General features: G+C 38.9%; 1 protein-coding gene across 4 annotated transcripts in view; it reads left to right on the forward strand.

Annotated features, from left to right (window-relative positions):
- The first annotated feature begins 1,219 nt into the window (after window positions 1–1,219).
- Window positions 1,220–23,602, forward strand: part of Abhd3 (abhydrolase domain containing 3, phospholipase) — a 50,822-nt gene continuing 28,439 nt past the window's right edge. For 2 of the 4 annotated variants that reach the window (XM_048806450.1, XM_048806449.1), the window contains exons 1-4: window positions 1,235–1,488; window positions 1,980–2,143; window positions 3,253–3,435; window positions 20,380–20,425. In XM_048806450.1, coding sequence (XP_048662407.1) covers window positions 1,327–1,488; window positions 1,980–2,143; window positions 3,253–3,435; window positions 20,380–20,425 — 555 coding nt within the window. In that variant the 5' untranslated portion in view covers window positions 1,235–1,326. Of the gene's footprint in view, window positions 1,489–1,979; window positions 2,144–3,252; window positions 3,436–20,379; window positions 20,426–23,602 lie in introns of all 4 variants that reach the window. The other 2 variants (XM_015482492.2, XM_015482493.2) reach the window with 2 other exon arrangements.

Consider the following 23,602-nt stretch of genomic DNA (forward strand, 5'->3'; position numbering starts at 1 on the left):
GTATATGGTGCTGAGGATCGAACCCGGGCCGCATGCATGCCAGGCGAGCGTGCTACCGCTTGAGCCACATCCCCAGCCCATTAATCTACTATTCTAACTATGGTTGACAATTGAATATTTCGGAAATAGTAGACACGATTTTGAATGTACACAAAGAAATGACAAGTGCCTGAGATAATAGATATGCCAATTAACCTGAGCTGATCACTACATTTTATGTATATGTATTGAACCTAGAGTTGTTTTTGACTCCCAGGTCTGCATACTTTCTATACACCATGATGCCAGTCATGGCCTGGTGGTGCTGACCTGTAATCCCAGCTACTCAGGAGGCTGAGGCAGGATTCCCAAGTTCCAGGCCAGCCTCAGGAACTATTTGACAATTCTGTGATATTTTTTCATAGTCTATTCCTGCCCTTACCTTCTTTAATTTGCCTGTTGAAATCTCGCCACCTTTGTCACTTCTGAAAGGGAGGAGTTCATAATGACAGATTGTTAAATCTTATAACACTTTCATATGCCTTTAAATATTCTCTGACCTTTGTCGGTTGCCATAAATTAGCCTTAGGAGTACCTACTTCTGTTTCCTGTCTGCACATTAGGTAATCGGTGTGAATTTCCCATACATCTCTAAGTGCAAAGCATTAAGGAACCACAAATAAGCTTTTGACATTATTGAATCCTACTTCCTATTTTTGACCTTTTCACTTATGTTCAAGAACCACTTCTCATTTAAGTCATTTAGCTATTAAAAAGAGTGACAGAGAGATTTAAAGTCAAGTGTGAGCGTCCTCGCTGTTGAATGTTCGCAGGATTTTTTTTTTCTTCTCCCTTTTGACAGTCTTCGAGGGCAACCTAACTCCTGCGGATGTAGGCTTCCTTCACTACCTAGGGCAGTCTCCTCTTCTGCACGCTTCCCGTTCACAACAAACCGCTAGTTTACGGAGACCCGCGCGGCACCGGTCAAGGTCACCGGGGCAGGTGCCCGCCCCCGACCTGAAGCAACACGGCCAGCCAGTTTCTTCCTCGCAAGTAGGCTCACGAGCGCTCTCCCTATTCTAGGGGCTGCCCTGGCTGCCAGCGACCGAGCCGGGAGACCCCGGTCCGCCCGCCCTCGGGCTGGGCTGGGAACCGCGCCTCTGGAAGGTTCCTGAGTGGCTGGCGGTGGGGGCGGCTCGGGGAGGCCGGGGCGGAGCCGGCGGCATCCGGCGGACCTGGCTACGCCTCCCAGAGCCACTCTGCCGNGGCGGAGCTGCACCCGCTTTCGCCCGTTTGCGGACTGGCTCTCCTCCCGCCGCAGGAGCGGCGCACCGCGCTCCCCGGGCCATGCAGCGCTTAGCTATGGACCTGCGGATGCTCTCCCGAGAGCTCTCCCTCTACCTGGAGCACCAAATCCGGGTTGGATTTTTCGGTTCGGGGGTGGGTTTATCCCTGATCCTGGGCTTCAGCGTCGCGTACGCCTGCTACTACCTGAGCAGCATTGCCAAGGTGAGCCGGGGGGCGGCGCGGGCGCCTGGCGCAGGGCCGCTAGGACAGCGGAGGGTGGACAGCCCCGGGGACGAGCGAGCGTGCTGCTCCCGAGTGGTTGCCCTTGCCCCGGCTTCTGATGGAGCCCTTTGGGCGCGCGCGGGAAAGCTGGCCAGCCCCTGACCGCCTGCCTGAAGCTGGGGACCGAGGAGGGGGTGGGTCCTCGGACATTAGCCCCGACCCTGCTGACCTCGAAGCGCTGGCGCTACCCAATGCTGCTCCGCATGTTGTAGCACTTTGGAGAATGACTCCCTTACCTTAACTCTTGACCTTCCCCCAGTGATTTGGTAAATCACTCTTGTGACTGTGGATTCTTTGCATCAGTCTTCCAGGAAATGTAATCGGAGGGGTTGCGCGTGCGAGGGACACAAGGCTTTCTGGTTTCTTGTTTGGGGTTGGCAGAAACTTTGGTGTGTGCCGGATCCCTTCATTAATATTGTCTTTCCCTTTAGAAACCCCAGTTAGTGACGGGAGGGGAGAGTTTCAACCGCTTCCTGCAGAACCATTGTCCGGTGGTGACAGAAACGTATTACCCTACGGTCTGGTGCTGGGAGAGTCGAGGACAGACACTGCTGAGACCTTTCATCACTTCCAAGCCGCCAGTGCAGTACAGGAAGTAAGTAAATGTCCGTTTTCAGTCATTTTTCCCAAAATCATTTTTTTGGCTTGTTGTTTGTTTGTTTGTTTCTGTTTTGCATACTCTTAGTTCTCCAGTTCTTAGTAGAATCTCAGGTTTACTAAGTATATAAAACAGAAAGAAGGAAAATAGAAGGGATATCTTATATCCTACTTCCAGCTGTGGGAAATTATTGTTTTATTGCTCCCCCAACTCCCCCCCACTCCCCCGCACCCCAATGCTGTGCCCTAAGGCAAATAGCTTATTTCTGAATGAGAGAAGTATTTGGGGGTTAGTGTTTTCCAGTTTGTCATGCCTCTGTCCCTGAAGACTTAGACCCTTTGATGATATATGCACCACCTCATTGATGTGTAACATTACTGATGTGGAGTGAGAAAGATGCCAATTATTTCAGGTTTGTGTGCTGGACTCCTTTAGTGTAAAAGGTCTGCATGTTGACAAGCAAAATGGGTTCTTGGTGATAATATCCCCGAGGTGTTAAAGATATGATCCAGAAAATATCATTAACCTGGGGTTGAAATAGTGCCTACTATTAATTTCCCTGAGTCATTTAGTCTGGGGTCCCTTTTGTTGCTTGAAATTTTCACTATTTGGGAAAATTCTATTAAGTTCATTGTTACTAAGTGAGAAGTACTTTAAATTATTTAAGAAGCAAATTTGTAGTATACTCTGCTCTGTGGGGAGATTTATTGAGTCAAAAGAGCTAGAGCAGAGATCAGATGAGCATTTTTCTTATTTAGAATTCCCTGTTGAGTTATCTGAGTGACCTCAATCAAATAGGGGTTAAATGCTAGATATTTTAGAGTAATGAGGAAATGATTAAGATAAATATTTGAAGTGCTTTCAAGTTCATTTTTATAGACAAACTTTTTCTTGGGTTGCTGGAAGAACATTATGGTATTAATCTTTATAACATCTTTGTAATGAAAGGAAATCATATATAGGTGTGTGTGCATGTGACTGCTGGAAAAAAAAAAGTCATTTTGTGATGACCAAATAACGGTGTACATTTATAGCATTAAGACACTAAAATTAAAAAAGAACTGGAAACACTTGGTGAGTAGTGTCTTTTGAATTGCTCCTTTCAGTGAACTTATTAAAACTGCTGATGGAGGACAGATTTCACTGGACTGGTTTGATAATGATAACAGTGTGTGTTATACGGATGGCAGTACCAGACCTACTATCTTATTGTTACCTGGCCTCACTGGAACAAGCAAGGAATCCTATATCCTTCATATGATCCATCTCAGTGAAGAATTGGGATACAGGTACCAGTAAAAGACCTTTTTCCACTTTTCACTGAATTCATCCTAAATGAGCTACAAATATATCTGCATGTGTGCTTCAGAAATATGTATTGTTTTTTGCATGGATTAAGCAATCCTTTAAGTTACAATTATTATTTTTTGCTTCCTTTTATCCCTTTTTTTGGGAAAATATATAGCTGAATCATCTCCTAAGAAATGGGACTTGGCATAGTAGGCGCTCAGCACACTTAGGTTGAATGAAGGAATGAAATTAGAATCACCTGAGAATTAAGAGAACCCCCTCCCCCCGTGGGGGTTGTGGCTCAGTGGTAGAGCACCTACTCAGCATGCATGAGGCACTGGGTTCGATCCCCAGCACCACATAAAAATAAAACAAATAAAATAAAGGTATTGTGTCCATCTATAATTAAAAAAATATTAAAAGAGAGAGAGAGAGAGAACACCCTTCCTCTCCCCAAGATCTGAGAAACAGTAGAACCAAACGGAGGGAGTGTTGTGGACAACAATAGTTACAAATTCCAGAGACTACGCAGTAGTTCCTGTCATACTCTGTATTTGGACCTTCTATTCACTAATTTTAGTCTCTCTGGCTAAGATCCCAAGTGTAAAAAATATTCAGAATCATCTGTAGGTCATCCTTATTTTTCCATTGGTGATCCACCTAAATTTGTAGATGAACATGGCTAATGTCCACTTGACGCCACAGCATTTTTGAGTAACCATTATTCAACTCAGTCACCAGGTACAATTTAATATTTTGCAAGTGACTTAGCATCTTTTAAGTTTCAAGTTCATTGATACCGGGGATTGAATTCAGGGCCTCATACATGCTAAGCAAGCACTCTACCACTCTATACTTCCAGCCCTGAGCTCTAGGATCTTAAAGCAAGGTCATTGTGAAAGATACTGGTTTTTTGGTACCTCAGTCTTTTTAGCTGATGATAATTACTATAATGGAACACTCTTTCATTGGCATTTAAAGTAGAGTTGTATCTCTCGTGGAACTTGGAACATTTGTCTTGTGAATAACTGATGTTATGTTTATGTTAATAAAAACAATTTGATGTGAAGGACGAAGTGCTACAGTGGTGAATTCAATTTTGGCAAGTTAACTCTGATCTTTTATAGATAAAGCCTATTTTGTCTATGAAGTGACATTCTGAAACTATGATATGGTGTTCCATAAATTTTCTGAGCAGTAGCAGAAATTCATTTTTTCCTTGTTTAAGCACCAACCAGTTAGATATCAGGCTTGCTTCCATTTTTTTTTTTTTTTTTTTTGCTAAAACTTAGTCATGCTCAGAAAGTACAGAAGACCTTAAAGCCTTTTTGTACATATTTAAATTGCTGATTCTACAGTTTGCCTGAACTGTCTCCCAAGACTTAGAAACTGCTTTTAAAAACAATGTAGTCCAGCCAGGCATGGTGGCACATGCCTATAATCCCAGCTACCCAGGAGATTGAGACAGGACAATTGTGAGTTGGAGGCCAACCTGAATAATTTAGCAAGACCCTGCCTCAAAATAAAAAATAAAAAGAACTGGGGATGTAGCTCAGTGATAGAGTGCCCTAGGTTCAATCCCCAGTACCACAAAAACAAAGCAGTTTAGTTAAGGGGCTGGGAATATAGCTCAGTGGTGGAATGCATGCTTACCATGAATAGGGCCTGAGGTTGATCCCCAGGACCAAGAAACAAACAAATAATGTAATTGAAACTCAAGGACTAAGTTTCATAACACCTGGTGTTGCTAGTATATATGGTTTTTGTCTATCACTTGTAAAAAGTTGCCAAATTTTATTCCCAGGTCTATCTCTACACTATGCTTCAAAGCAATAGTAAAGTTCTAAATTCCCTCAAGATTAAAATTGTCATGGGGCTGGGGATGTGGCTCAAGTGGTAGCGCGCTCGCATGGCATGCGTGCGGCCCGGGTTCGATCCTCAGCACCATATACAAACAAAGATATTGTGTCCTCCGATAACTAAAAATAAAATATTAAATTAAGATTAAAATTGTCTCTCTATTGATTCTAAAGTTATTGAGGATATATGATAGAGGGCTTTGTGACCAGGTGTGATTGCACACGCCTGTAATCCTAGTGGCTTGGGAGGCTAAGGATCATCAGCAAGTGATCAGTTCAAAGCCAGTCTCAGCAATTTAGCAAGGCCATAAGCAACTTAGGGAGAACCTGTCTCTAAATAAAACATAAAAAGAGCTAGGGATGTGGCTTAGTGGTTAAGCACCCTGAGTTTAGTCCCTGGTATGATAATAATAATAACAACAACAGGGCTTTGTGCTAGGTACCATGAAGAAATACAAAGAGTTATGAAATGTTTTTACTTGCCTCCAGGAATACATGATAGGGAAGCCTGGACCAATTAATCATTAGCTGCTTGAAAACGTAACCCATTTGAGTTTAAAGGGTGCTAACAATGAATAAGATTTGGATTTGTAGGGTGCAGAATAGATGAATAAGCCATTGTCAGTAGACTTTTCAATGGCCTCTGAACTTATGCTAATTTATTTTTAACTTCAAAGATCTCTGAATCTAGGTTCAGAGAGGCTGTATCAGTTACCATTGCTGTATACCAAGTCAACCCAAAATTTAATGGCTTAACACAACAACCATTCTGCTCACAATTCTGTGAGTCAGTAAATTGGGCTGAGTCTAGTTGGGTAGGTCTTCAGGTCTTGGCCAGGATGATTTGTGTGTTTATGGTCAACTGGCAGGACAACTTTGTGCTTGGGGCCCTTCAGCTGGGATGACTCTTCTCAACTCTGTGTGGTCTCATTCACCATTGGGCTCACCCCGAGCTTGTTCATGTGGTGGCAGAGGATTCCAAGAGCCAAAAGTAGAAGCTACAAGGCTTCTTGAGGCCCAAACTGAGAATTTCCACAGTATTGCTTCTGCCACATTGTACTGGTCAAAGCAAATCAGATATTCAGCTCAGAGAAGGGAAATAGACTCCTGCTCTTGACAAGGAAGAGCCACAAAATAGCTGGGAATAGCAGTACACAACTGTAATTCCTGCAACTCAGGAGGCTGAGGCAGGAGAATCTCAAGTGCAAGGCCAGCCTCAGAAACTTGGTGAGACCCTATCTCACAAATAAAAAGTAAAAAAGGAATGGTAGCGTAGCTCAGAGGTGAAGTGCCCCTAGGTTCAATCCCCAGTAACCCCCACCCCCTTCAAAAAAGAGCTACAAGATATTTTTGCACCGTACCACAAAAAAAAAAAAAAAAAAATCAAGTAGTTTCAAAGACCACTGAGGTAAAAAATAGATCTGAAAGTTTAACACAAGGCTGATTTGAGTCCTTAGGAGACAAAATGGTACTAAGTCATCAATACTGTATCAGGGGATCTGGCAGGGAACAGGGTGTATAGAAGGCTGTCCAATATGGCAGCATGTATGTGGGCTTTGGAATCAGGCCTGAATTGACATCTTGGAGCTGTCACTTACTGAGTGACCCTGGGCAATATAATTGAACTTCACATCCAGGCAGGGTGAAGTACACTGGTAATCCCAGCAATTTGGGAGGCTGAGGCAGGAGGATTGCAAGATCAAAGCCAGTCTGAGCAATTTAGTAAGATCCTGTCTCAAAGGGCTGGGGATACGGCTCAGTGGTAAAGTGCCCCTGGTTTCAATCCCCTCATACCAAATAAATAAATAGATAGATAGATAGATAGATAGATAGATAGATAGATAAACAAAACTTGGCACATCACAATTTTCTCACCTACTTCAGTTGAAATGTATAAAGTACATGGTGCAGTGCCTTGCACAAAGGGAGTCTTTAGAAAGTATTTATATCTTCCTTCTTGTCCTCTATTCCCTGATCCGAGTAGAAAAATGTTTTATAATTTAGAAGAGGAAGTACAAGCCAACCTACCTCTTAGGAAATATAAATGTCTAGTTTGCTTGCAAGAATGCTTGGGTGTTGTTACGTCTATTATACAGAGACTTTCATCGACAGTATGACTAATCTCTGTAGTAAGGGATACACTTGGCCTTCTGGCCCCAGTTATTATCTGGTCTAAAATTGAGTGTTTAGAAAGGGTTGTGAATTCCATTAGGTCACCAGGAAATTGTTGGTGCTTCACTGGTGAGAGATGAGTTAGACATTAGAATCTCATTCTCACCATATGGATAAATGAAATAGAAGAGTTTATTGCTGATGCTAAACAATTTCTGAAAACGAATAAAAACAAAATATTTTTCTGTTAAGTTTCACTAATTCAAAATTAATGATTGATGGGATGGAAAGTAGGCTAAAGTTCTTGTAAGATAAGTGTGAACAAAGGTGTTCCAAAGTAAGTCAAAGGTAAATAGAATTGGATAGGGAATATTTGGCCTGCTTTTATTGACCATCTTCTGGGAGATTGCAGAACATCTCTCTGGCACATACCCAACCCTGAGAGGAGAAAAGTGCTGAACCAGACAAATTCTTCCAAATTTCATCAATCACTTAAGTCATCCACCTCTTGGAGGGTGAGTAACATAAAGAAAGCAGAAGGCCAAGGGAATATTTAGAGAGAAACCCTCCTCATGGAAACCCAGAGAACAGGAGAAAAGATAGTTTGCTTTAATGATTTACACCTGTGCAGCTGAAAAAGTTGTTGAGATCTTATCTATATTTTCTAGATTGCTTTTTTAAAAAATCTGCAAGACAGGCATGGTGATGAACTCCTGTAGTCTTGTTCCTCCTGCTGCTCAGTAGGAGGCAGGAGGATTGCTTGAGCCCAGTAGTTCAAAACCAGCCTCTGTAATATAAGTGAAAATCTGTCTCAAAACAAGTAAGCAATTCCATGCAGAAACATAGCTTCATAGGTATTATTTTATGTTCCTGGATAATATTCCATTTTCTTAAATCTTTTTCCCATTCTCTGTATTTGTCTTCAGTACTAAAACAAAAGCTAGGAGAAAAAAGTAAACAACAACATCTATATCATCTTTTACCTTGACCTTTTTATTCGTATAATATTATATTCCACCCCCAGCTAATATTAAAAGAATGTCTCATCCAGAATTACATAATAATAGGATCATTGAAATCTAGGTCAGTCATTAAGTATTTTGGGACTGTAAAGTACAGTATCAGAACCTATATTCCCAAAGAGCATGTAGTCTAGTTGAAGTGACGGAGTCCAGAAGTAGGGAAGCATGCATTAGAAAGGACCCGGATTGGCTGCATGTGACAGAAAACAAAATAACAATGTTTAAAAAAGACACAGATTTATTTCTTTCTCATGAAAAAAATCCAAGAATGTGGACCACAGCTTTCCTGGTGTTCTACCCTGCCAGGAATCCAGGCTCTTATCATGTTGCTTCGACTCTAGCTATAGTGCATTCCAGGACCCAAGAAAGCAATTAAAATGATACCCCCAAAGTGCCATCTTTCTTTAAAGATGCATACCCAAGGGGTTGGTGGGGAGGTGTAGCTGAGTGATAGAGGTTTGCCTAGCATATGTGAGGTCCTGGGTTTGATTCCTAGCACTGCAAAAGAAAAAGAAAAATCCAGCAATTGTGCACACCACTTTTGCTTATTTCTCATTGGTCTGCGCTTAACTGCAAGGGAAGCTTAAAAATTAAATTTTATTTTGGACGTCTGTTACTGAGGAAGAAGGGGAAGATGATTAGCAGCCTCTACCACTGAGCGGTCAGAGAGTTGAATGTAGGATTCTGAAATATCAGAACCAAGAGGGACATTTTGTGGAGAGATGGAGTAGGTCAGCAGAGTCAGATATAGCTGGAAGGGCAAGGAGAACATTTGATGAGTCTGGCAGAGGAAGAGTTGTTAGAAGAGGGAAAAGGATCATTCTGGGGTTTTCAACATTGTAAACATTGCAGACTTGTGTTTCAAGAAATTTCTTATTCTCATGCCACTTGATTTTTGGGGGAGTGTTGGTTGTTTGTTTTGCTACTTAGAAAAAGCACTGATTTTATATGATTTGGCAGGATCAAAGTCTTTTATTTTTCACTGCAGATCACACTTACTGGTAGCAAGGATGCCATTGTCCATCCTTTATATTTTTGAGATTTTAAAGTGGGGCATGATTTTAAAAGTGGTTCAAATGTGAAAATTTGACTGCTTTTTTTTTTTTGGCCAGTGCTGGGGATCAAACCCAGAGTCTCAGGCATGCTAGGCAAGTATTCAACCACTGAGCTGCAACTCCAGCCTGGCTGCTTTTAAATCTTTTAAATGTTCATTTGTTTTCAAGTTTGGGGTTTGGGCCTGAGAAATTTTTTATTTAGGAGAAGCAACAGCCATAAATATATGACTTTCTATGATGTTTAGCTCTTCTTGCAGCATTAGAGGTGCCTTAGGGGTCATCTGTAGACTTTGAAGGAGTTTAACAAAGAAAAATGAGGCAGTGAAAAAAGTGTGAGTTCCATTCCCAGTGGCTGGGGAGGCTGAGGCAGGAGGATTTTGAGTTCAAAGCCAGCCTCAGCAATTTAGCGAGGCCCTAAGCAACTCAGCGAGACCCTTTCTCTAAAAAGAATATTAAAAAAGGGCTGGGAATGTGGCTCAGTGTTTAAGTCCCCCTGGGTTCAACCCTCAGTACCAAAAAAAAAAAAAAAAAAATGGGTCCCCACTGCCTCCTTCCAATCTGACAGCAGTATCCTAAATAAGAAATGATTGTGAATTAACACCAGAGGATATTTTTTAGCTCAGTAATTCATTTTTGTTGTTAAAACAATTTGGTTTTTTAAAGTTTGGAATAAGGTTGTCAATTGATTATTCACAAGACTAGCTATGTTAGTTAATGCATATTAAAAAACACCAAAGAGTTTAGCCTATATAATAATATTCTGGGGAAAGTTATGATGGATTCTGACAAGTGGTGCCATTCTCTAGAGAACTCATTAGATATTCTACTACAAAACGATACCTCATTGAACACACTTTCAGGGACAAAGCTCTTTTTATCAGTGTTGGTATGCCCATAAGGGTACTCTGTGTTCAGAACTCCCATCTTTCATGGAAAAAGACTTGAATGTTACTAGCTCAGATTGCATGGGGCAGCACAGTGAGGTGGTTAAGAGGATTCTTCAGTCAGATCTGCCTGGGCTCTGCTCTGAATTTAGCACATGAAATTGTATCCATTTTTTCATTTGTTTTTGAATATGATAAAATTGCCATTGTCTGCATAGGGCATTAATCAAATGTATTTCTTGGTGTTGAAGTGTTCTTAAATCATATTTTTGTTAAATGTTTTAAGTAATTTATTCTTTTTATTCTAATATCTAATCTTCCCGTCAAATAACTTGTATGTCCAGGGACAGATTTTATTAAAAATATTATTTTTAGTTATAGTTGAACACAATGCCTTTATTTATTTATTTTTATGTGGTTCTGAGGATTTGAACTCAGGGCCTTACAATTGCCAGGCGAGCGCTCTACTGCTGAGCCACGACCCCAGCCCCACAAACAGATTATTTAACCACTCTGCACCCCACTTTTCTCCTTTGTAACAATATCTTACACCTCCTAGTATTGTGAGGATTGCTTGTAATGTATATAAAGGATATTAACTGGCACCTGGCCCATAACGAACAATTAAAAAGTGTTGGCTATAAAATCTAAGAGTGAATCAGGGCCATTGTTTGGCTTATGGAAGAGCCTCACTATTCTGTTCTAGTCTCTGTTCTAGTCTCAGAGAGAAATGAGGTGCTTACTGTGTAGGCCCTATTTACCAGGAAGAAAGCATTCCAAGAAGGTGCAGAGACGATAACGTCAGTGTGCCTGGCCAGGCAATGGGTGGTCCAGGAAGCAGGAAGGAAATGCCTTACTAACAGTGGCTGCTGGAATCTACATCATCCTGTGATACTTGTCTCTGGTAATAAAGTTTCCAGCAGTGACTTGTGACTTATGTTAGTTATGAACACTAGGAACATGAAACATAGAGCTAATTCAACTTGGTATTTAGTTGACAGAATCTATGAAAAATATCAGAGACATGGAGTAGAATGCAAATGAGTAAGATAGAATTTGAGACCCTCAGAAAGAAGCTCCATAACTTTGAGTGTCAGAGATGACAAGGGAATAGGAGGGTAAGATTCCAATAAAATAATATAAAAGAGCACTGAAATATATATATATATATTTTTGTACCAGGGGACTCAACCACATCCCCAGCCCCTCTTTTATATTTTAATTAGAGACAGAGTCTTGCTGATTTGCTGAGGATGGCTTTGAACTCCTTCCTCAGCATCCTAAACTGCTGGGATTACAGGTGTATGCCACCATGCTAGGCTGGAAAAGATTTCCTGATGCTAGGAAAATGCCCTATCACTGAGCTTACAACCCCAGCCTCTTAAAGAGAATTCTTTTTTTTTTTTTTTTTGGTACCAGGGACACTTAATTACTGAGCCACGTCCCTAGCCCTTTTTGACATTTCATTTAGAGACAGTCTCACTGAGTTGTTTAGCACCTGGCTTTTACTGAGGCTGGCTTTGAATTTGAGATCCTGCCTCTACCTCCCAAGCTGCTGGGATTACAGGTATATGCTACCTCACCTGGTTTAAAGAGAATTCTTTTATTTTGGTGGGGGTACCGGGGATTGAACTCTGGAGCACTCAACTACTGAGCCACATCCTCAGCCCTTATTTGTATTTTATTTGAGTTACTTAGCGCCTCATGGTTGCTAAGGCAGGCTTTGAACTTGTGATTCTCCTGCTTCAGCCTCCCAAGCCTCTGGGATTGTAAGTGTGCGCCATCACACCTGGTTTAAAGAGAATTCTTGATGCTAGTTGTATATAAGTTTTTCACCTTCCTGACATTAAGGATAATTTTGACTCTTTTTTCCCCCTCTGGCCACTGGTTTTGAAATATGCCTAAAAAATAATCTGCATTCATTATTTTTTTTTTTTGTGAATGAAACATTTATTTGCTCATTTCATTAAACATTAACTTGCTGACTTGCTGTTCTGGTTTTTAAATTCATAGTGTCACTTAGAGCTTTTGATCAGCAAAAGATAACCAGAATTGCTAGTTTGGTTTGCTACAATTAAATTTAGCTTTGGAGGGGGGGAATTGAATAATAGATATGAAGATATAGTTAGATAGGAGAAATAAGTTCTAATATTCTATAGCACATTAGGGTGAATATTGTCCACAATTCATTGTGTATTTTATTTTTTTAATAATTTTTAATTGTATATGAACACAGTATCTTTATTTATTTATTTTTAAGTGGTGCTGAGGATTGAACCCAGTGCCTCACGCATGCGAGGCAAGTGCTCTGCCACTGAGCTACAACCCCAGCCCTCATTGTGTATTTTATAAAGAACTAGAAGAAAAGAGTTCAGGGGTTCCTAACACAAAGAAATGATAAATGTTTAAGGAGATAGAAATTCTGATTACCCTAATTGATGATTACATATTGTATACATGCATCAAATTATCACACTATACCACCTAATATGTATAATTTTCATGTCGTTTGTGGGGGAGGTACTAGGAACTGAACCCAGGGGCACTTAACCAGTGAGCCACATCTCCAAATCCCCTACTTACTTTTTTATTAATTTGAAAATATTTTTAGTTGTGAATGGACCTTTATTTTATTTGTTTATATGTGGTGCTGGGAATTGAACCCAGTACCTCACATCTGCTAGGCAAGCGCTCTACCACTAAGCCACAACCCCAGCCCTGTTTTTCTAAATTTTGAGACAGGATCTCACTAAGTTGCTTAAGGCCTTGCTAGATTGCTGAGGCTAGCCCAGAACTTGTGATCCTCCTGCCTTAGCCTCCTGAGTTTCTGGTATTACTGGTGTGTGCCACTGTGCTGGGCTTGTGTTTGATTTCTAAAGCTTTATACTCTAGAAAAACTTACTTGGACTATGGTAATTTATTTTACTACTTTTTTTTCTTGGTTCTGGGGATTGAATTCATGGCTTCATGCATGCTAAGCACATGCTTTACCCCTGAGCTACATCCCTAATCCTTCCTTTTACTAGTTTTATGATGTAATAAGTTTGGCAATGTTCAGGAATTATAATTTTTTTGTATGTTTGGTGCTGGGGATCGAACCCTCTACCATGGAGCCACATCCCCAGGAATTACAATTTCTTGAATAATTTTTCTGATATTGCTGATTGTAGTGTTCAATAAATATAAATTAGATTAATACTTTGTTATTAGTTATATAGTTAACATTTTAATGATTTTTTTGTTTCACTGATATAAAGCATTAAAACCAATATGATTGTGAATTTTCTATTTCTCCATTTATTTCTGTAAATTTTTGCTTCTTATATATGGAAACTCTGATATGCATTACACACATGATTATGATTCTTGATCTTTTTTTAAATATTTTTTAGTTGTCAATGGACCTGTATTTTATTTATTTATATGTGGTGCAGAGAATCAAACCTAGTACCTCATACACACTAGGCAGGCACTCTACCACTGAGCCACAACCCCAGCCCTGATTCTTAGTCTTAATGTGAATTAAGTCTTGTATCATTATTATTTGTCCTTAATCTCTGGTCATGAAGTATATTTTATCTGATATTATTGTAGCCACTCCAGCCTTCTTTTGCTATGATATGTCTTTTTTCATATTGTAACTTTCAAAATATCTCGTTTTATACTTAAAGTGTATGGGTTGTAGACATATATTTTGAACTTTCTTTTTTATTCAGTCTGAAAGTCTCTAGTTTTTAGTTAGAATTTTTAGTCCTTTTACATTTAGTATAGTTATTGATATGGTAGATTTAAAGTATATCATTTTATTATTTGTTTTCTGGAGGGTTTTTGTTTATTAGTTTTTTGTTTGTTTCTCTGTTACCCTCCTTTTAATCTGAGTTCATGTCTTTTTATATCAGATTTGGAATTGGAGTTTTTTTTTTTTTTTTCTTAAATACTTTTCCCCATTCTTCCTGTCCTCTCCTTTAGGAACCACAGTTACAATATCTTTTGATATTGTTACATAGATCACCAGGGTTCTTTTTTTTTTTTCTTCTTTCAATGGTGAGGATTGAATCCAGTGGCTTCCACATGCTAGACAAACTGATCTAATACTGAGCTGCATCCCCAGCCTTGTTTATTTCATTTTGAGATAGGGTCTTGCTAAGTTGCTGAAGTCCTCACTAAGTTGCTGAGGCTGCCCTTGAACTTGCTATCATCCCCTCTCAGCCTCCCAAGTCACTGGGATTATAGGTATGTATCACCATACCTGGAAGTTTTCGAATTCTTTACAACATTTTTTACGCCTTTATGTCCTTGAGCTTTAGTATAATAGCTGCTTTAAATACTCATCTGCTAATTCTAGCATCTGGATCATCTCAGGGTCAGTTATCTTATCTGTTGGAGTATAGGTCATGTTTCCTGTTCCTTCATGGTCTATTAATTTTGAATAGTGTTGTGAACAGTTTGAATTATCCATTGTAGAGACTCTGAATTGTGCAATATTTTTAAAAGAGGATTGATTTTTCTTAGTTTCTTTCTTTTTTTTTTTAATAAGGAAGAAAATATGGCGGGGAGTGGGGTGGGGTTGTGGCTCAGTGGTAGAGTGCTCGCCTAGCACGTGTGAGGCACTGGGTTTGATCCTCAGCACCACATAAAAATAAAATAAAGGTTTAAAAAATCCTCTTTAAAGAAAATAAGTAGATTGTTAAAGAAAGAAAATACGGCTAAATTCAAGCTTCAAACTCTGCCATATCTGTGATAACCAGACATTAAATTTCACCTAGTTTCTGCCTCATATATAAATATTGAAATAGATGTAGATACAGATAAAGATGAAGGATTAATCAGAGATGTGGCCCAGTTTTTTTATCCATAATTTAGGACTCTTCCTCTGTGTTACTTTCTAAGGTATCCCTCATGGTCTAATTATTATAGTTACTCTAAACTTTGTTGTCTAATTCCTCAAACCTGTAAGATTGGAACATTCCCATTGGGGTGTTTTTTTTTTTTTTTAAATCTATCATTGAAAAATACCAACTACTGCCTCTTCTTAGCCAAAACAAAAATAAAAACCTGTAAAAATATGAAATCCCACCCAATGTCAGTTTCTACTTTCTAGTGTTAACTTGTATTTTCTGCCTTTTTTTTAACTTCTGTTTTCATTCTCTGTTGTCTTGATATTTTGTTTGGAATATATAGTTATTATTCTATGGAAGGGTTGACCTGATAGGATCTACCCTGACCTTCCCGAAAGCAGAACCTCCTAGTCATGTCCTAACCTTGCATTTAGAAACCTCCTAATCTATTTTTCCATTCTTGTTTTCTATTGTTATTCTGTATATAGCCATATTTCAACAAATATCTATTTTTTTCATCCTGAGAACATTTTATATATTCTTTATATCTTGTTCACATTGCTCCATTCATAATAGTCCTACTTTCCTTCTACTATAATCTTTACGTTTTTCATTTCTCAGCATGAGAGTTATCTACTTTTTCCATAAAACTTTCCTAATCAACTCAGCCTATCCTGACCTCATGGGTCTTTACACACACACACACACACACACACACACGCACATTTTAGTTGTCAATGGACTTTTTAAAAAATTTATTTATATTGAATGCTGAGAATTGAACTCAGTGCCTCACACATGCTAGACAAGCGCTCTACCACTGAGCCACAACCCCACCCCAGGGCTTTATTATATATTCCACTCATTGGACATTGAATTTAATGCTGCCTTATGATTCCATTTTTTTTAAACATTTATTTTTTAATTGTAGGTGGACACAATAGCTTTATTTTATTTTTATGTTGTGCTGGGGAATGAACCCAGTGCCCCACACATGTTAGGCAAGCGCTCAACCACTGAGCCACAATCCCAGCCCCATGATTCCATTTTTATTGTAGTCACTCCACTGAAAATATGGCTTATAGCTTTTCAATCTATCTAGATGGCACTCTCCTTAAGGCTAGGAACCTTATATTGTTATTTTGTTTCTCTGTTACAAGCTGTAACTCCATCTTTTGTTTAGGAAACATTCTTTTTAGTGAAGTTTCCCATGAATGAATGAGTCACTCCAATATTAATATTCACAGGAAGTGCTTAGAACGTGATCTGACATGTAGTTAAAAGTAATGAACTTTATCTGTTTTTATTATAGTTGAACTTAGAGTAGTATGAATAGTTAATCCCTAAATGTTCTTATCACTCCACCCCTTACTGATTATCACTCCACCCCTTACTAATTATTATTTTTTTTTTCTGAATCTTAGAAGTGGGATATATTTAAGATTATCTGATAAAATTCTTTAATCTTACAGATTTGGGAAGGAGACCTGGAGAAGTCCTCTATTCTTGAGAACTTCTCACTGCCTTTTCTTGGTGTCCAAGCCCAGTTTGCTCCTAAGTGTGTGGTAGGAAAGACCATATGTGTTCAAGTAGACTGAACAGATTCAAGGCTCTCTATTCCATTTGACAGGAACAGTGTTTCTCAACCAGAAGACACTCTTGCCCAGGGAACATCTTGCAACATCTGGAAACTTTTGGGAGTTGGTGGGAGTTGTTCATTTTGATTTGTTTTTCTGTGCTGGGGATCAAACCAAGAACCTCATGAGTGCTGGGCAAGCATTCTGCCACTAAGCTTCACTACCAGCCTTGGATATATTTTTTGATTGTCATGCTTGGGAGACGTTTTAGCTTCCAGTTGGTAGAGGCTAGAATACTACTGAGCATCATATAGTGCACAGAATAGCCATAAAGAATTATTTGATCTTAAATATCTACAGTGCGAAAGATTGAGTGAAACCCTGTGTAATAAGTAGGTAGCTCTCTGCCTTTGTTTGTTTGTTTGTTTTTTGGTACTAGAGGTCCAGCCTAGGGCCTCACACATGCTTGACAAGCTCTCTACCTTTGAGCTACATCCCCTGCCCTTTTTTTTTTTTTTAATATTTTTAAGTTGTTGATAGACTTTTCTTCCTTCCTTCCTTCCTTCCTCCTTCCTTCCTTCCTTCCTTTCTTTCTCTATTTATTTATTTATTTATACGTGGTACTGAGAATCAAACCCAGTGCCTCACACATGCCAGGCAAGTGTGCTACTGCTGAGCTACAGCCCAGGCCCCCTGCCCTTTTTTATTTTATTTTGAGACAAGGTCTTGCTAAGTTGCCCAGGCTGCCCTCAGACTCACAATTCTTCTGCTTCAACTTCCTGAGTAGCTGGCATTGTAGGTATGCACCACCACATCATTCTGCTTTCTACCTTTTTTTTTTTTTTAACCTTCATTAAAAGAGACTCATCTGTTTTCTTGGTATGTTATACCATTTTGCATTACTGTAATGAAATACCTGAGGCTGGATATTTATAGAGAAAAGAGGCTTATTTTGACTTACAGTTCTAGAGGTCCAAGGTCAAGGGACTACAACTGGTGATGGTCTTCTTGCTGGCAAAGTCCCGAGCTGATACATATTATCACATGGCAAGAGATAGTGCATGCACATGTGTCCTGGTCTCCCTCCCTCTTCTTATAAAACTACCAAAATCAATCATGGGGACTGCAATCTGATGGATTTATCTAATCCTAATTACCTCCCAAAGACTCCACTTTTAAGCATCATAGATGGATTAAATTTCTACCCTCCTAATGCCTCCTAAGGGGATTAAGTTTCAACACATGAACCCTTGGGGGATATACTCAAATCATATCTAAACCAAGGTGCTGGTTGTGCCAGAAAGGTTTTTATGTCAGATTTATTCTTTATTTGGCATTTCTTCTCTTTATTTCTATTTTCCTTTTTTTGAGAATAAAATTTACCTTTTTTTTTTTTAGAGAGAGAGAATTTTAATATTTATTTTTTAGTTTTCGGCGGACACAACATCTTTGTTTTGTATGTGGTGCTGAGGATCGAACCCGGGCCGCACGCATGCCAGGCGAGCGCGCTACCACTTGAGCCACATCCCCAGCTCATAAAATTTAAATCATTAAAATATGAAGGAAAAACAAATTTTGCAAACTGATTTCCTCATGCACACACATTTTAAAAGCATTTGGGATAAACTGTAAAAGTTGGAAAGTTGTTAGGCAAGTTAACAGAGGCTTGTCCACCCTGAGTAGCCTCACAACCAGCTCTTGTTTCTGAGGGAGGGACAGATTGGCAGCCCTCATTCTGCCATTCTTCATGGCTGCTTGGTTCTGCCACATGTCCCAGACTAAAAGTGGATAATGATGACCGCTGCTGATTTTTGAACATTGTCAAGAACAAAGACGTGGGGAAAGGTCATTTGAGTTCCTCTAGCAAGAGATACCAGAGCTATGATCCAGTTTCCAAAGTTGCCTGAGGGAAAGTACAGATACCCCAGGCTGCATTTTAGAAGAAAATCCCAGATGCATAGGCTTCTTTTTTTTTTTTAAATATATTTTTTTAGTTGTTGATGGACCTTTATTTTATTCATCTAGTTATATGTGGTGCTGAGAATCAAACCCAGTGCCTCACATATGCTAGGCAAGTGCTCTACCACTGAGCCACAACTCCAGCCCATAGACTTCTTTTTCATGAGCTTGCATTTCATATTTTTCTTTCCCCTCACTACCTCTGTTGCCCTCTCTCAGTGGCAGTCACATGATGACATCTTGCTCCGAAGCCATTTTTAAACTTACTTAATGTTTACACTCTAAAAGAAATTCTTACCTGAATGACAAGGAGCTTCACAGTTCAAGGTCAACAGTTGTCTTTAACACTAATTCCTGGGTGACTTAGGTGCTTATGCAAGTGAAGAAAAGTGGCCAACTTAAATATTATTTATATATAGTCTGTCTTGCCATTCTTTTTAGCAAGAAAAGATAAAGGAGTAACTGACCCTACTTTAACTTCTGCATATATTTATGGTGTGCTTAAGATTACTCTTAGATGAGTAAAAAAAAAAAAATATATAGTATTTCTAACTTTTTCTCAAATCAGATTTCTGAGACTTTTAAACATTCTCTTCTTTTTAGTTAGACCTAATAATAATTTTCTGTATGCATTTTCAGATGCAAGAAATAATTGCTTTGCACTGTACATTTCCCCTGAACACCACATTGAACGGACATAGTATGCCTTGAAATCTAACTCCCTGAGAGAAGAGCACATGTTCTGTAGGGCATTTAGCTCATAGGTGCTCAGAACCTTCACAAGGAGCAGTGGCACTCTGAACGAAGAGAATTTGAATCTTTTAAATGGCCTTGATAGATTTGGATAAGTAAATAGCTGAAAACAAAATGAATTTTAATTGACATGAATATAGACTCACTAAGTCAATGAGAATCTATAAAGACACAAGTCAGGACTTAGTCCAAGAAGGGCAAATACCTTTGTATCTGGAGTTACAGTTAAATATGGGGTAACTTTTTAAAAAAGTTATCCTGACACTGTGGCTACCATTGCTATGGATAGATAACTTTCATTGAGTACTTGCTTTGGGCCAACATTGATCCAGGCCCTTTACATCACCCATTTATCCAGGAGATACAAACAGAATCAATGGAAAAATATAAGATCTTCTCTAATCCCCCAGTTCAACTGGCATAATAGAGTCTGTAGCACAACAGGGGGCCCCATCCCCCCAATCAGGTGTCAGACTCCTTGCAGTTCTACCTGTTTTCATCTCATGTAAAATTCCAGCCTACATATTTTCTGAGCCTTGAGGGAACAGGAGCTGTTTCTTAGAATATAAATAGATTCTTAATAACATTACAAATACAGTGGGTAGAGGACATATTTGAAGCAATAACACTTAAATTCTACTTGTTTTTAGAATTGTTTTAATAAGTCTTATCTAAGGCCTATACATACGCATAGAGAGAAGTTCTAAATTTTCTGCTTTTTTGGTATAAAAAATTAATATCACTTCAATATACAGCTTCCTAATTTGAACATATATGTTGAATTGGAAGAACTGGAATTGTCTTTAGACCATTGAGATGAAGTTGTTGAACATTATCATAAGGTTCATGTATAGAAGTAACAGAATTACTTTCCTGATTTTTAGATGTGTGGTTTTTAACAACAGAGGAGTAGCAGGAGAGAATCTCTTGGTAAGTAAATTTAAATGATGTCTTAATTTTTTAAATGATCATTTATAGATTTATGGTGAAAAGCATGTTATATTTAAAACATTTTTTTTGCTTAAATAGTATAAGTGCATAGTAGAAAAATACAGGTAAGAAACAAACAAACAAAAAAGGGAAATTTACAAGACCCAAGACCCATAATTATCCAGCCAGAAAAATCTTCTTGGTCTGTGTTCATTCAGATCATATATATGTATATACATATGTAATCTATTTATGTTTTTATAAATAAATTTCTTTTTTTTTATAATTCTATTTTATTTATTTATTATTATGTGGTGCTGAGGATCGAACCCACTGCCTCACACATAGTAGGCAAGTGCTCTACCACTGAGCCACAACCCCAGCCCCAAATTTCTATTTTTTAAAATTTTTATTTATTCAGTTATTTTGTGGTACTTGGTATTGAACTCAGGGGCACTCTACCACTCCCTATCCCTTATTTTTTGTTGTTATTGGTTTTGGTTTTTTGTTTTGAGACAGTCTCGCTAAATTGACCAGGCTGGCCTTGAATTTGTCATCCTCCTGCCTTAGACTCCTGAGGAGCTGGGTTTACAAGCTCCACCTCCTCATCCAGCTTGAAATTCTATTTTTATAACAACTTTGTATTTACTATATTCTAAGATCAGTAGATATTTATCTACATCATTTTTAATGCAAATATATTCTTCAAAAAAATAAACCAGTACAGGCTGGGCATGGTGGCACCAATGCATACATTACAGCAATTTGGGGAGGTTGAAGTCAGGAGAATCACAAGTTCAAGGCCAGCCTCAGCAACTTAGTGAGGCTTTGTCTAAGAATAAAAAATTATATGGGCTGAGGATATAGCTCAGCGAAGTGCTCATGGTTAAATCCCTGATACTGAAAACCAAAAAAAAAAAAAGTGTTGGCTAGGGTTATTGCTCAGTGGTAGAATACTCACCTAGCATATATGAAGTCCTGAGTTAGATTCCCAGCACCACCAAAACAAATAACCAGTACAGAACAAATTAACTAGTACAGTGATACTTTTTTTCCACTAATGAAAAAGCTTATTTTTGTCATGAAAGAGATTGATTATATGGTATATGCCTATTTGCCAGCCATATTTTTTTTTCTTAGAGACCACATTATTTAAACCTTTTTATTTAAATCAGGTCTTTCCCCCCTTCTAACTCCTAGTTTTTTCCAGGATAGGTTTTCTCCCACCTCTTAGGAAATCATCACTCTAGCTAGGTGTGTTGGTGCACTCCTATAAGGTGGCACACATCTGCAATTCTAGCAGCTTGGGAGGCTGAGGCAGGAGGATCATAAGTTATAGATCAGCCTCAGTAACTTAGCAAGGCCCTAAGCAACTCAGTGAGACCCTGACTCAAAATAGAAAACAAACAAACAAAATGGTTGGGGTTATAGCTCAGTGGTAAAGCACCCCTGGGTTAAATCTTCAGTGCCTGCCCCCGCCAAAAAAAAAAAAAAAAAGATAGGAAGAAAGAAAGAGGGCTGGGGTTGTGGCTCAGCAGTAGAATGCTCGCCTAGCACCTGTAAGGCCCTGGTTCGATCCTCAGCACCACATAAAAATAAATAAACAAAATAAAGGTGTTGTGTCTAACTAAAAAAAATAAAATAAATATTTAAAAAGAAAGAAAGAAAATCACCACGCTATCTAATGTTTAACCTGTGCATTACACTTGCTGAACTTTTGTTACAGCTTTTTGTCCTTTAGTTCCTTACTACTTCAGCAGGTCAAAGGTAACTCTACCAGAATTGAAAGAGTTTTGCGTCATTGATACAGACTGATAATAAGACTATAAATAATTTAGTCACGCTGGACATAAAAATGTATAGTCATGTTACAAATGTCAGCACTTTATGAGAACCTGGAAAGAAAGAGCTCTTATACTTCGCTTTACAGTGACTTAGGCCCTGGAGGAAAATGAGATCAATATGATTCAAAAGCAAAAGATGTAAAGCATTTCTGGTCTTATTCAGTGCCTCCTAATTAATAGTTTGATGTCAAACTTCACATTTCCTCACTTAGTCCAGCTCTTTAGGAATCTTGTAGACACAGGCAGCACTCTAAAGGGAAAGATCTGAATTTATCACTGTGGTCTTGGACCATGGAAATCATTTTGGGCAACTCCTGTTTGCTGTGTATTTTTATTTATATATTTGTTTGTTTGTTTTTGGTACTGAGGAGTGGTTGCAGAGATGTTTCACCCCTGAGCTACATCTCCAATCCTTTTGAAAAATAATTTTATTTAATTAATTATTATTATTATTATTATTTTTTAATGTGTTACTGAGGCTCAAACTCAGTGCCTCAGACATGCTAGGCAAGCGCTCCACCACTGAACTACAACCCCAGCCCCTCCAACCTTTTTATTTTTTGAGACAGGGTCTCACTAAATTGCTTAGGGCCTCACTAAGTTGCTGAGGCTGGCCTTGACTGTGCAATCTTCCTGTCTCAGCCTCCCAAGTTGCTGGGATTACAGGTGTGCACCACTGTGCCTGGCTTGCTGTGTATTATTGTATGTGCTTGTGTATGGGGAAGACGTGGTCTGAGGCTCTCACAGAAATAATGTGCTACAAGCAGAGTCTATTAGGTCCATAAAGTGAGGGACAAAGATCTGTTCATTCAGCAAAACTGTAGGGTATACCTATTAAATCAGGCACTCTGCAAAGCAGGCGGGTGAGTTGTATTCACATCGAGACATAACTCTAATCCTTAGGAACCCACACTTCAGTTGCAGGAGTCAAGTACACAAAATGTGTGTGATTCAATGCCAAGTGTAACTATAGGAAGATTTATTAAGACTACAGAACACAAAGGGAAGGTATAACCAACAGCCTGAAGAAAAAAATGTCATAGCAGAGGTCACATGTTGGATCAACTCCTTAACTTGTAGCTGGATAATGATAATTTTATCTTATATTTACTGAGTCTTTAGAATGTACCAGTTATTTTTTTCATCCTTAATATTCAGCAATAGAAGCATCTCAGTGATTTAGGTAAGTATAGCCATCATCATTCATATTTTCCAGGTGAAGAAAAAAAAAGTCAGGAAGGTTAAGAACTTGCCCCAGCCAAGAACTGGTAGAGTCAGGACTCAGACCCACATGTACTTGGGTTCTCCTTCTTTTTTTTTTTTTTTTTTTTAA

Source organism: Marmota marmota, unplaced genomic scaffold (assembly GCF_001458135.2).
Source record: "Marmota marmota marmota unplaced genomic scaffold, marMar, whole genome shotgun sequence".
In the NCBI taxonomy this organism is placed as follows: Eukaryota; Metazoa; Chordata; class Mammalia; order Rodentia; family Sciuridae; genus Marmota; species Marmota marmota.